At 42.7% G+C, this 14,738-nt stretch overlaps 1 protein-coding gene across 1 annotated transcript in view; it reads left to right on the top strand.

Annotated features, from left to right (window-relative positions):
* SORCS3 (sortilin related VPS10 domain containing receptor 3) overlaps positions 1–14,738 on the top strand; it is a 323,256-nt gene that overhangs the window by 173,451 nt on the left and 135,067 nt on the right. Inside the window, exon 4 of the mRNA XM_075504060.1 lies at positions 532–690. Within this exon, the coding sequence (XP_075360175.1) occupies positions 532–690 (159 nt within the window). The remainder of the gene's footprint in view (positions 1–531; positions 691–14,738) is intronic.

Raw genomic sequence — 14,738 nt, 5'->3', positions numbered from 1 at the left:
GCGCACATGCACATGGACTACTTTCAGATGCCAGCAGCTGATCCAGGTAGGCATTCTGGGTTTCCAATGAGGTGATGCTCTCATTTGTAGCTCTGCAAGCTGCCAGATAATGAGCCTTAAATCTCAGGAGTGCCCTGTTGTGTACTTTCAGAGAGAGTATTCCATGTTTGGGAAGAGAGGTGGTAAACTGGAAAGGGACCAGGTAAGCCTGGTGTGGCTGTCTGAAGTTGCTATACCCAACCAAAATCAGCTTCAATATCAACATAGCATTTTTGATTCTTGCTGGGCTTTCTGAATTTATCTGGACAAAAATAAAATGAAAAAAAGGAATCACTGAATGAATCACCAAATAAAATGGAAGTGAAACACCAAAAAAACTACCCCTATTGGGGAAATGCTATGGGCTGTTTACACTGTTGAGCGATGTTCTGAATACATCTAATAGTGATCAGTGCTGTATGACCTCACTTTTAAATGATGTTCAGTTTCACTTTTCCATTAACACTCTTTTCCCTCCATTTTTCAATTTAGATCATGCTTCTTAGTGATCCAGAGATTGAGAGCAGCATCCTCATCAGCTCCGATGAAGGGGCTACCTACCAGAAGTACCGTCTGAACTTCTATATCCAGAGCTTGCTCTTCCACCCCAAGCAGGAGGAGTGGATCTTGGCCTACAGTCTGGATCAAAAGGTGAGCAATTGATTTCATATTTCAGTGATTCTTGAGCCAGGTGTTGAAGGGGATAGTGTCTAGAACTGCGCACTTCCAGAGATGGTGAAGAAATTATGGTGTGCTTTGCTGCTCTCACCTTGCAGGTTCAAATGTGCTCAAAAAGCACCCAGTGACTCCAAAGCAAGTTTGCTAAAGGGTGTGGAATTGTACAATGATCATGATGGATATGGAAACTTTAGTAGTGGTGATGGTATGAAAGATGAAAAGCATCTGAAATTTGACATGACATATGGAGCTAAAAATATTGATTTGTAGGCCTTGGTGATGGCTGAGCTGTCTTTGAGAATCAAGCACTCATGCTGAGTTGGTCTGTAACAGCTGGCTGTTGCGTGTAAAGGGGTGCTCTTTCTGCTTGCAGACAGAACTCAGTTATCTGGAAATCAGTGAACAGCAACAGATGGCAAAGTCCTCTGTGCCACTTTTAAGTCACTTTGCAGTGCCTTGTGTTAGTGAGACAGCTCTTAAGTCTGTTACTTTGTCCTTAGCAATCCTGCTCTTACTCATCTGTCTTGAAAGATGCTGAGCAATGCAGGTGCAATGTGACTTGTAAAGTGTTGTGGCTACAGAGTGTGTGCTTCACTTCTGGAACAGCAGTCCCCACTACAGCCCAAAGCTGAGACATAGACCGGATGGTCAAGTTACAAATTTTAGAAAGCTTAAAACTTGCCAAGCTTTTATCTTTCCTCTCTTCCATTTCTGTTGTCTATCATCTCTGGAAAGTAAAAACATGGTGAATAGCCACTTTAAGTTTTTCTCATTAATCTGTCGAGTATGTGTGTGTGTTCTGGGTGGGATTTTCAATTCCTACAGTTATTTTTGGAGTTTTCTAAACTAGTCAGTCTCACATCCCTGCTATAAGGACAATACACACAAAATATTGTGCCTCTTGTATTTGACAGGATTTCCCTTGAAAGGCTAGTGCAAGTCTTTGCCCAAGTAGTTACTGAGAGTATAATCAAATAATCTACTACCGCTGTACTTCCTGATGTAACCTTTCCATCCACTTGTTAACAGAATGCTATGGCAGGCACCAGGTGGTTTGCTGCTATGCTACTGATGATGCTTGAGTGACATTTGCAAGCACAAAGCTATTGTAAATACACTCCTTTCATAGTATCAAGTCCTTACTGTATGAAGGAGTTAGTCAAATGTCAAATAGTTTTGTGCACTCAGATGTTCAGTGTAACAGGGATTTTGAAGTAGGCTAGAAAGACCAGTCTATTTATGTGATGTCATGGAATGGTTTGATGCCACTTTTAAACTGGAGGTAAAGATTTTAAATGGTAATGGTGTTTGTACAAAGATAGCCCTGAAAGAAATAGACATCTGATGAGGTGATCATGGATGTGAGAAGCCAGATATGACATGCTGAGTATGCGTTTGCAAAGAGATCCGGCTGTAGTGGGTGCAGAGCATCTGCTCTTGGGTTGAAACACTGTACTTCTATTGCCAGTGCTTTGTAGTCTTTTTATGACATGTTAGCCACTGGAAGGAGAAATTAAAATACAAAGTATGCACATGCACTTGACTGTGAGGCTGTAATTATGCTCCCCTGGTCCAGTACAGCAATAGTGGCTCAGGAGCATTTTTGCTTCCGCTCCTTCAAACTAATGCATCTGAGTGTCCACCTCAGCTTTTCTCTTCTGCTCAGAAGAGAGCCAAGGAAAATGAACTGTGAGTTAGAAACGCCCTGTGGCTGCTTGCATTTTATCCCAGGAACTGAACAAATTTGTTCACAGCGTAAGAGCAAAGACGAGGTGCTCTGCAGCTTGTTGGTCAAATGGAACTGGGGCAATGTGAAGTTCAGGCTTTGCCTTTATGTCTGCCTTTGCGTTCAAGGCCACTCATGGTGCTTTTCTTCAGTGTTCAGAAAGATGGCCTCAAGTGCTAGCTGAAAGTTGATGCTTGAGTGGAACCATGGAGGCAGCGCTTTTCCCAGCTGAAGCATTTGCTTAACATAACCCAGGCATAGATTGTGCTCAGCCACATCTTGGCTTAGTAAGAGCTGTAAAAGAATTGTCACTCTAGCTCAGGATCATGCAGCTTCACTGCAGTTACTGTTGATACTGAGATAACGGGCAGTGCTGTTAGAGAGCAAAGGCAGTGCTATAGATTGTGACAGTGGTGATTATGTGAAGTCCCCAGATGAAGTCTTCTGAGAGGCCAGCATAATACATTCCTGCCTGTCTGGAAACAAGAGTACTGCCACAGCTGAGTGGGAACCAGAGGTCAGCCGTGACCACCTGCTAGATGGGGGTTAGGCCAATGACAAGAAAAAAGTGTCTTTTAGGCTAAAAATCCTAAATCCTTAAGTAGCTTCATCAGATCTTGTGCATCTTCATAAGGCTGTTGTGGTTGTTCTCCTCTCTTGTTCTCTAGAAGCCAGACCTGGATCTCACACCTTCCCACACTGCTATGCCATGCCCTTTCTCCTAGCTGTGATCATGGGATCACAGTGGCAACGATCATTTGATCTCTCTGCTGCTGACCAGAAGAGAGATATCAAGAGCTCCTAAAATAAGTGGCTAGAGAGGCTGCCGTAGTGCTCTGCAGTTGTGAGAAGGCTATCCAAAGAGATGCCATGCTGTTGTCAGGGGCTAATTCTCCAACTGCAGCCTGGTTCTGCTGATACTCCTCTGTCCTTTGTTTTTGTGCCCCTTTTCCTGTGAGGCAGCATGAAGTCGCCTGGCACAAAATAGGTGGTGCTGGATCAAGTAGTGCTTGCTCTCTCACTTCATGTATCCAGGTTTTTGGGATACAACTGCTCTGAAACACTTTTGATTTAAATGCATGAAAGGGCAACAAAATAGAAAGGTTATCATTAGTCTGTAACCTGCAGGTGGTATTCATCCACAGATACTGTGACAAGGAAGGTGCCAATGAAAGTCAGTGGCTTGCTGTATGTTCAGTGCCGCAGCCACTCCTACAGTGGGAGACCATAATCTTCCACCTCTCTAAGCTTTAAAAGTGTGTTTGACCTTTAAAGTCTATTTGTAATGACTACTTTAGAGGCAGATTTAAAAATGCAAATAACTCTGAAAACAAATCAAATACATATAATTTGACTCCCAGCAGTAGGAACTATTAAGGGAAGATATAATCCATCTTCTCATAACTGTGAATGTGTAAACAAGTTTTCAAATTTAATTTCATTTCTTAAATTAAAAAATAGCTTTCAGATTAATATTTATTTTATTAATTTTCTTTCAATTAAAAATAATAATACGGTGTTATAAGCAAGCTGTGGTCAACTTGGAAATTAATGAGAATGATGAATCTGAAAATCCATTTTACCTAGTATGTTGTTCCACACAGTAAAATGAAATAGCAGCTAGTGCCCTGCAAATAATTGATTTGGCCACTGCCTAGATCAAAAGATTTTAAAATTGTTTAGTGTATAAAAATAGAAAACAATATTAAAGTTTTTGTGTAAAATAAAAATACTCAATGTTTTGGATCTTCCAGCTGGAAAGTTTTCCTCTGAGGTCTTCTGACCTACAGTTCCATGGCTGTGATTCAAGCCTCTTTTTTAATCATTCTTTTATCCTAAGCATCCCTCCTCCTTTTTAGTTAACTTCTACACATTTGACAACAATATTAGGCTATTTATCCAGTTGATTAAAAAACCCAGCCACCTAAAAAAACCCAACACATTTTGAATTCTGTCCTCTAACAGAATTATTGTCCCTTCCAAGTTGGTGTTTTAGAAGGTGTATTCACTATTCTAAGACAGTATTGAGTAAATGGAATAATGTAGAACTCTGACACCCTTGTAGAACCACAGTCTTTACAAGTCCCCTGCAGTTTGACAGTGGCCAAGTGATAACTGTTTTCAGAATATGGTATCCAAGTTAGTTTTTTACCCAGCTAATAGTAACTTCCTACAGTCTTTTAGCTTGCTTAGGAGAATGCTATGAGACCTCAGACTGAGTGTGTGTATCTGTGATATGCAAGGCTTGTCCTCTCTTTCCTGAGCAAGCGATGCCTTCCTGCAGTAATATTCTAGTTGTGAATTTTCTCAGCCAGACACTGTTATGCCACTGTCATGTGCAATTTTGATCATAAGTTTATGCTTCCAGTGTCTCCTCTCCTGCTGGCTCTCTCTTAGTCTCAGCCTTGGTGTTCAGGTGTTCTATCTGCTCTGCAGATAGACTTACTGTTCTTCTCACTGCTTCTCCTGTAGCCTTGTTGTTGAATAACCCCACTCCTCTGAGTTATCCCTTGCATGGATCTGTTTTTATACCTACCTGTGGACTTTTGCTACCAGTCTCACGTGATTCTAGTTTAAAGTCCAAGCCTCACAGCATTATTATGTCCAAAAATGACCTTCCCCTTCTTTAAGAGAAGGAGGCCATGTCTTCTCAACAGAACTTCTCCTTGAAATATGACTTCATACCTGAGAAAGCCAAAGGCTTTCTGACAATATCTCTTCCGTCAACTGAAATAATTGAATAAAGCATCAGTTCAGTCCCCAAATCTTTTATTACCACCCCCACATGGGTATTGTCCCTCTTTTTCCTGCTTGGAGCTATTCCCAGGAGCAAGGGAGAAGATTTGGTGAGAGGGATGGAGCTCAGCAGGCTTTCTGAAAGATGTTTTGCTGTGTGGCTGCTGGTTACTTCGTTCATTTAAGGACAAATCACAGCCACCACTATTTATTTTCTCTTTGGATTATCCAAAGAGTTATTGAGGATACTTCCTCAGTATGAGTCGACACAGCATATCATTCCTGTTCTTAATTTTTGTAGCCAATTATGACCCTCCTCTGCCTTGCTAACTCTCTTGTATTTTCAAATAAATGCAGTATGGCTGAGCCAAGAAATCTCTTTGTGTGGGCATGAATGTGTAGCAAGTTTGTAGACCCTAATGTCTTCTCACAATATATAAAGCATAGACAGGAGGAATTTTTGCAGGGCTTTAAGCAAGCATGAGTGGGTGTACTGCTCCCCCCTGAGCAGCTGTGTGGCATTGTGCAATTATCAGGCCCTGGGAGATTAATTGCATCTTGTGAGTTGAAAATCTTGGATCTCTTCCCAGTAGCTTTGTATGTGTCTACTTTATTGATAAAATAGTGCAATCTGATGTATGCACATGTTGGTTCTGTTAATGGCCCCCTGTGGCCTTTGACAGAAGGTGGACACTATGTAAATGTTATAGCCAATTTTGCTGCAACTCAGGCTGGGTCTCACTAGTAGTGTCTGTATTGGCACGTGGATATATGAGCCAATACAAAGGGAAAATGGGGCTTCATCCTCCACTTTTCACAGGTTTTTGCAGAAAACATATAGGAAGCCATTTTAAATGACCCTTGCATCAAAGTGTGATGGGAAGGGGAATATATGAAAAAGGGGTGATATTCTCTGGTTCCCTGTTGGAAAGTAGTGGAAACTGCTTTATGGAGTGCTCTCAAATTTTCAGAGTCTACCAGCATATACATGATGTATAGTTTTCATTGCTGCCATGCATCATGGTTGGGGATGAAGATCTTGAATTGGTTTTGCATTTCTGACACTAATATTTCAAGTGCCTCATCAGTTGTCTCATTTATCCAAGGAACCAACTAATTCTCAATAAGCTCAACTTTTCAGACCTCAATACCCCTCTGGGGAATGGATCCGTCTGGAGGTGGAAATGCAGGGGAGTTTCCAGCTCCATGTAATTTCTCTCAGAATGGCATTGAAACTTCTTTCAGAGCAACATGCACAACTCTCTTGCATGAACATTTGTTTAAAAGATAATTTTTTTAAAAAAGAGAGAAAATATTAGGGAAAGAGGGAGAGAGATGTTTAAAATATCTCAAATTACCATTGTTAAGAGAAAAAAACTATGCAAAGAGATACAGTTCCACCTGTTCCTTACAGGCCAAACTGTGATTGGAAAGCCTCTGGGAATAGGTGAGAGACTGAATAATTCAGTAACAGACCAATTTAAATTCCCCAGCTACACCATTATGAACACTGGATAAACAAGAAATTTGGCAATCAGTGGCTTCTCCCTCCATAGGGCTTAATCTTCAGCAGGAAGCGAACAAAAGAAAGTGGGCGTCTTAATAGCTCTTTGAATGAGGTGATAAATAAAATGTGCAAGATAACATTCTGCTGTATCACCAAGTTGCACCTGGCAGACAGTATCAGGTCTGACTGGGGAGATTCCTTCAGTGTTGGAGATGTGGCAAGTTATGATCTAAAAACTGAATGCGGTGCACGTCAAAGCCCTGACTATTTTGACTAGACACTGCTGAATTTATCAAAAAGAATCACACATAACACTGGGACTACGTGCAAAAGTTTTTTTAATAGCCTAGACACACGGAGCCGGAGCCACGAAGGCAGTGCCTCTCTGCTGCCAGGTGAAATTCCCCCCTGGAGTTTGGCCCCAGGCTCCCAGTATGACACGGGGCAGTTAGGCAGCTAACGGTGGGATTTTGTGGGATTTTTTTGACAGTGTCCAGATGGGTAAGGACACTGAAGAAATCCAGTGGGACTTGCTGAGAGGAGGGCAAAATCCAGTCCCAAAGAAATCCAGTGGGACTTGCTGAGAGGAGGGCAAGGCTGGGTTCATGTTCTTCTCAAAATGTAGGCACCTTATTCCAGGCAGTCATCCATCTTTGGGATTCTTTGTGATGAGCCATTTTCATAGACTTATAGAACAGCCCAGGTTGGAAGGGATCTCAAAAGATCATCTGGTTCAACCTTTTGTGGGAAAGGGAGCCCAGATGTGATTATCTAGCACCCTGTCCAGTCATGTCTTGAAAGCCTCCAGTGACGGGGACTCCACTACATTCCTGGGGGGGAGGTTCCAGTGACTGTTCTCAGTGTAAAAAATGTCTTTCTTGTACCAAGATGAAAACCCTCCTAGTGCAACTTATACCCTTTGCCTCTTGTCCTCTCCATGTGGCTCCTTGTGAAAAGGAGTCATATAAAGAAATTGTCAGACCTTTATATGTGCATACACACGGAGAAGAAGACAACTCCTCATCTCCTCTTTTCCTGTCATAGTAGGTCACTCAACTAGGACATTAAGAGAGACCTCAGTGCCCTGAAGGACCCTTGGTCCCTGTGTCTCAGGGGGTGCCAGTGCTACAGGATGTCAAGCTTAGCTCCCTCTCCGCCTGCTCTGCTCAGCTTCACTAGCACAGAGACTGGGGAGTTGTATTCTCCTTCATTCCCAGCAAGTGCCCCAGCCCCTGGTTTCAGATTTTTCTGTGCCTCTCATGGAAACTTGGGCACGTGGAGACTTCAGAGTTGTGTTCAGGTGAGGATATTGCACTTTGAGTTGGAACTCCTAATGTTGCACAGTGCGATTCTAAGATAGCAGCTGCACACTGCAACCGTGCTGAAATTAAGCAGTGTGTGCTGCTGCATGTCCGAAGTCAGACGTGACTCTAGCCCAGGCGTGTAGGTTTTCTTTCCTTAGGACCTGAGGTATGGGGCTGATGAGGAGAGGTGGGTTGGTAGCTGCCTCACATCTCATTTTGATATAAATTAGCAGGCTCCCAGAGCTGTCACCTGGTCCTCAGCGGCACTCCTGGTCCTGGAATTTAGATGTGACTGTAGTTGTCAGAAGTGTGAGCAACTTCTCCTTTTATCAGCAACGGCTCAAGACTGCACCTCTGGGGTAAAACTCAGCTTTTCTTAGCAAGATGTGAACATTATCTTTAACAAGGAAAATAAGCTCTTTCTGCTCCCACATGGATCCTCATGGTAGAATCACCATTTCATTGTATGATGTGAGAGAACACACTGGGGCTAATTTCTCATCATGGCTCATTGATATCTGAAGAGCACAATGACTGTGGTTCCAGTCCTATGGATACAATACTCAGGTTTCAAATTTATCTTGTACCAGTCACTTGGCATTTGAGCACCCTGCAGAGTGAGGCTGGAGGTACACCTACTGCATTCTTTTCTTCACCCAAAGAGGAAAGAAATTGAGGAAGCTGCCATAATAACAAGGACTCCTACAGGCCTATCCTACTGAGGAATGAAGTAAAGTGAGTGTGTTGCCCAGCTATAAAGGAACTCTTCATGTTTCATGTTTAATACAAGCCATATTACAGTAACTGCTCTTACAATGGACCAGTCAGTATGGCAGGGACTTCTATTACACATTCATATTAAGAAGCAATCCCTGCCCCAGAGAGCTTGCAATTAAACGTCAAGCTGACAGAAAAAGCATTGTCCCCAGAGTATCCATAGCGTATTCAGGCACTGGTCATTAAAGTGTTTCATTGCCTAACTACCACAGAGGACTATAACAAAGTCAGAGACTGAACCCAGATAGAGTCCTGTTCCCATGACTTAACCACAAATAAGCCTTTCATCTCTTTGCCTTTTGAATGCTCTTCTGAGAACATCAGGTTCTACAAACATATCATGTGTCCTTCTCTGGACAAGCCACCTGCCAGCAGCTCTCCCAGGCAGGCAGAGCTCGATCAAACAGATAAACTGAAATGTTAGTAAAGTTAAAAAAGCTCAAACCAAACAAACCCCCCTCGCCCAAACCCTTGAGATTGGGAATATTTAAAGGCAATTTGCAGAAGTCTCTTCTTCAATATGGTAATGAACTGAAGAATTGAAATCACTTAACTTCATTTACAAATCATGAATATGTATCAGTGCCTTTAAATGAAAGGACGACTAAAACAGATATAGTGTTTGTTCAATTCATTAAAAGGAAGACAATTTATCAGGAGTTTTTTTCTCCTCTTAAACTAAAGCTATATGCAAATGTAGGGAAATCAAGACCTTGCGCTAATTCTGCTGCATGATGAATATTTTTATAATCCTAATTAGAACCAGTCATTTAGTTCAGCAATTTCCCCCAATCTAGCCAATTTGAAATTAAAATAGATGCCTTGATTACAAAACTCATTAGCAAAGAAGCACCCTTTTTGCTAACCGGTTCATTTGGAATGCACAAACTGAATGAAGTGAGGAGCACTTGTGTTGTCAATTGCCATAAGTGAAGTGAGCCTTAATTGTTAGCATTGTGAAGTATTTGTATTGCTGCATGTTTCATTGCAGTATAATATATCATTCATTAAATGTAACAAAAGCAGTTTTTAAATGATTTAATTAAGTGGTATTGGTGCACCAGGTAATTTTTATAAAGTCAAATGTCACAGTTGTTTGCATTTGAAGTATTGATGGGCATTACTGTCGGAAAGAATACGTATAACTCTGCATTTATCATTCTGATTATGGTAAACTTGGCAGTTTTAATAGGAGATGAGAAACTAAATTATGCAGCCCTGGCTCTACTTCAGAAATGCCCAATGAATTTTGTCCTAGCAAAACAGTGAACTTTGGGCTTGTGATGATTTGTGGTGGCAAAAAGAAAGTAACTGCTCGTGAAACTTGATTTAGCCAGAACAGACTTTCCTATTGCTTTTTATTTATGTTATAGATACTTCATGAACAGGTTTTACTTTGAGAAGGAAAATATAGAGGTAAACGGAGTGAGACACATTCAATGCCTAAATGTGCTCTGCTGCTGAAGAAACCTAGTTTATTGTGTAACAGAGCAAGGATCCTGTGGTTTATTCCTGGGCCATGCTAAATCATGGCTGTATATTGATTTTATCTGGAGCCTAGGTGGGGTGAGGGGTGGTTATAAATATAGCAGATGGGAATAAACATGAAGGAATGAAGAAGGTTGAAGAATAAGAACACCAGGGGCATGATTTATTTTGCCTGACTGTAGAGATCTAAAATGTAGCAATGTATACCTATATTAGGTGCCGAGGCTGCATATAGGAGTTGGTGGTGATCTACTGGATAGTGTTGATTGATTTCTGGAAGCAAATGTAGGTGACTATTTTAGGATGCGGTAAATTGTACCTTAGACTCGTTTGTATTGACTAGGCCTCCACCGACTGTCAAGAAAGTAATTTCCTTTGCTGAGATGTAAGTATTTGCTATATTACCTGAGATTAGGGGACTTGAAACCAACCCTGCTGTCTGGATGTGTGCAAAATGGATTACATGGGATATGATTCCAATATGATCAAAGCAACAAAAAGCATTAAGTTTCCCAGTTCCTGCTATCATGCCTACAGGTTCTAATGACCCCCTGCCCTGGAGGAGAGAGCAAACACGATATGCAAGCAAAGATGGAATTACCAGTCTTTTGTTTTTCTTTATCAGGATTCATTTCTGTCGATGTGAGTTACCTACCAGGCTGCTTCAGTGAAATATGATGAATCCAGAAGGGTTTTCTTGGCCTTTTTTCCCTTTTCCTTTTCTTTCTTTCCCTATTTTTTTTCTTTTTTTCTTCTTTCGCTATTTCTTCGCCTTCCCTATTGCTTATCAGTAGTCTTTCTCAGTATTTGCCCAGCCTGATGGCACCATTAAGTCTCCTCTAAAATCTGTTGAGCAGATTCAAGAACACAATTCAACTATTGACTCCACTGAGATGCCTGTTGATGCTGACCATGGAAAACTTCAGTTTCGTGTCCTTTCCCCTCTCATTGAATTGACTCCATGTGGTGCTTGAGTTTAGAAATGTTACTATTCCAGGCGAAAGAACAACAGGATTAATTTTACCCAAAATATCTGTCTCATCCCACTCGGTGGGTTGCGAGATGGGTGAATCTTTTTGATTCCCTGGGGATTTGTGTACCGACAAAGGCTGATCTCTGCTCGGCAGAGCCGCAGGCCGGTAGAGCCACGACAATGACTCAGAGGAACAGTCAGACTAGCAACTTTATTAACTAGCAAACTACAAACTTAACGAACTAGCAAGCTCAGCGAATGAACAGAGGCAATTTGGCAATGGAGCTATTTTCCGGGCAACCCGTCACAATTCATCCAAAACTCATATGCCCAGATATATATATAGTGGAAGAGTAGAGGAAAAGAGAAGTGAGAAGAGAAAAAGAGAAGAGAGGAAGATAAAGAAAAGGAAAGGTATCACCACCCTTGGATCCCGCGATGACGGTGACAGACGTGGCAATCCTCCGGTGATGGGCGCGCGCCGTTCCCTGGGGAATGTGTCTCTTTATACTCTAACCCCTGCCTCAGGTCACACCCCTGCAGGATTTATGTTGTTCTGGTCCTCAAAAGTTTGCAGGCGCTGGGGGAGGGGGGGTGGTTGCGAGGAGTTTCATTCCAAGTTTCGGGTGGTTGTAGGCCCATTCCTTAGATAAAACTCTGTGTGACCTCTGGCCATAGATGGTAACTGTGCATCCTCCGACGCGCTCTTCTCATCCCGTGCTAGCCGACTTGCTGCACCTTATCTCGATACAACGTTTGAGACAGTACCGCTTTCAGTGTCTCACAAGACAATACCTCTTTTAGTCTCTCCTCCGAAGAGCTCTCCCCATCCCATGCTAGCCGACTTGCCGTCGCCATGCAAATCGCACCTCATCTCTCCACGATGTTTGAGACATTAACTCTCTCAGTCTCTCACAATATCACGGCTGAAGTAACAGAGAGGAGCCTATGACAATGAACATAAACTTGTGCGAATTGTCATCAAAAGTTCATTTTGAATAGCACTACATAAAAATGTAGAACTTAATAGAAAAAAAAGGCAACCCGGACCTCAGAGCAGCCAAATGGTTTAACCTGGGCCTAATTTTAAGGTTATGCATAAATGTTTTTGTGGATTAAGGCCTATAAGTATGTAAGCCTTTACACATTAGGGTGTGAAGTGGTTATAGAGACAGGCTTTCACTATTGCAATGTGCCTGCAAAGACATACAAGTCATGTATGGGCTTTTAGTGTTGGGATTTTAGGTAGCTTCACTCTCTTGGATTTTGCTGTTCTCTTGTCTTTAATGCTTCAGGACGTTAAAGCCATAGCTTGGGGAAGATGGGTCTGTCAGCACCTGAAATTATGACCATGAGCATGTAGAATTCAATACTGAGGGACACTATTTAATTCCCTTGGACCAAGAGTGCTTTCTGGAATGTGGTGATTAAGAAGCTGTTATGTTTTTTTAACCAAGAAGGGTCATGCTTTATCCAGAAGGATTCGGGACTCAGCAGCTCCCATTACTGTCAGTGATTCAGGCAGCTGAGAACTGTTGGAAGTCTGCCTGACAGGGACTATTCTTTCTGTCTGGGTAATGGTGGCATTAATTAGTATTTGCACATTGCCTTGACAATACAAGACCTCACTGTTTGGAAGCATTGCACATTAGGATGGCAGTGGGCTACTTAAGGCAATACTTTAATCTTTAATGTCCTCAAAGATGGATGACTGGGGTGGGACAGACCGGTGTCCTTGAGGCAGCCAGCTGGGTGGATGATGCGGAGGGGTGAAGGTGCAGTCCTTCCCTGCCCTTGCAGGCACCTGCACATGCCTATCGGCTACACCATCAGCAACCAAGAACTGGGACAGTCTGTGAGGGTGCTTCCTGAGGGGTGCATTTCTCTGTGCCGGACCGGGACCTCGCAGTGGGGAGTGGGAATAGCAGGCTGTCCCTTGCTCTTAGTGCTGCCCCTAAGGCAGGGGTGTTTCAGCTTCCTGTCAGCAGCTGCTGAACCTCCGGCATATTTGCATAACCTGAAAAATTGCTAGTATTTGGGAAGAGGGCTATGTGAACCATCCAGGGATGGGAACCTGGAGGAAGTGTACAGTCCTGATCCTGACGCAAAGCCTTGGCTGTAGTTGGCAGTGCCAAGGACCAAACTCTTTGCCGCTGTTTTACTTCTAGCTGTGCTTGTAGCTATGTTTTCTGTTGCAATTGAGGACGTGCAGGCCGCAGCCAGGTCATCAGATCCTACAGGCTGGCCCTAGACCACAGAGAGCATCTGTGACTTGATTGCAGTGGGGGTTTATTGCTACAATGGTAATATCTGCATAGTGCTTTCCTGCTGAGCATGTCACATCCATTTAACAGGACACCATTATTATCTCTTATCTCTACCAGTATACTATGAAAATCTTTTTATACAGCCGAGAGATGAGTATCTGAGAGCAAAAGAAAGAGAAACTCCAGAAAAGGAGCAGGCAGGAGCTGACATTTCCTCTCCACCACTTTTCTGTGAAGCATAACTAAATTTTGTAAACCCCAGGTGATTATTGCACTGTGCAGTTCTTAGGAGGTCCCTTCATGCCATGACCAGGAGCAATCATCTGGTTTACCCAGCAGTGCCAGTGTTACCACAGTCTTGTCCTGGTCATGTTACGTACCACTGTCATGGAAGGGGTATTTAAATGGCTCAGAAATCACAGCTTGATGGTTGCCAATACAGAGGCAGAGTCAACGAGGCAGTGAGAGAGGCTGAAGGGAAAGTGAAGTGAGCTATGCAAGGCAGCCAGCTGACCAGTGACAGAGCTGCAACGTTACCCAGACTTCCTAAATCATGTTCTGTTTTCCTTTCCACTGGACAAGGTGGTCCTATAGAAATGTTACAGGAGTTCCTCCTCTTGCAACCGTGTCTCTCCCCAGGCTTCAGGCTGTGGCAGAACTTCCAGCATGGTTGGGGTGGGGACCCCACATGGGAATTTCACATCAGCAGGTAGTTGTAAATGTGTTGTAAAGGTAACAGGTAGTTGTAGATGTGGTAGTTGTAAATGTGCCACAGGGCAGAGAGGGCCCTTTGTAGCACAGCAGTATACTAAAAAGCTCATACATTTAATTTCAAATAATTTAGTGGCTATTGTGTGAAACAGATTTCCATACTACTGGAAGCTGATATGTTTGGCCCTAGTTTTGTTTCAGATTGCCCTTTGCAAATAGGTTTCTCTCTGTGTCTCTCCTCTCCTGTTTGACTCATTACAAACCATCCCTGCCTCCAGTGTTTGGTTTCAGCGGGGAAATGGACCATGTTCTGATCTAATAGCACACCTGAGCTGGTTTACAAAAGATGTGTTCAGTCACATATGTAGCAGCTGAAATTTGGTGTAGGCCTATTGCTTTAGCAGGGAAATGCTGATTTACATCGCTGGAGGATCTGGCCTGAAAATACGTATGGTATTCTGTTCCCGCAGAAAACAAGATAGATGTAGTTTAATCCTTCCAGTGTACAGGGTTTTTTTCCCTAAAATCTGCC

This window comes from Mycteria americana, chromosome 6 (genome assembly GCF_035582795.1).
Source record: "Mycteria americana isolate JAX WOST 10 ecotype Jacksonville Zoo and Gardens chromosome 6, USCA_MyAme_1.0, whole genome shotgun sequence".
Classification (NCBI taxonomy): Eukaryota; Metazoa; Chordata; class Aves; order Ciconiiformes; family Ciconiidae; genus Mycteria; species Mycteria americana.
This window is presented reverse-complemented; position numbering and strand designations above follow the sequence as displayed.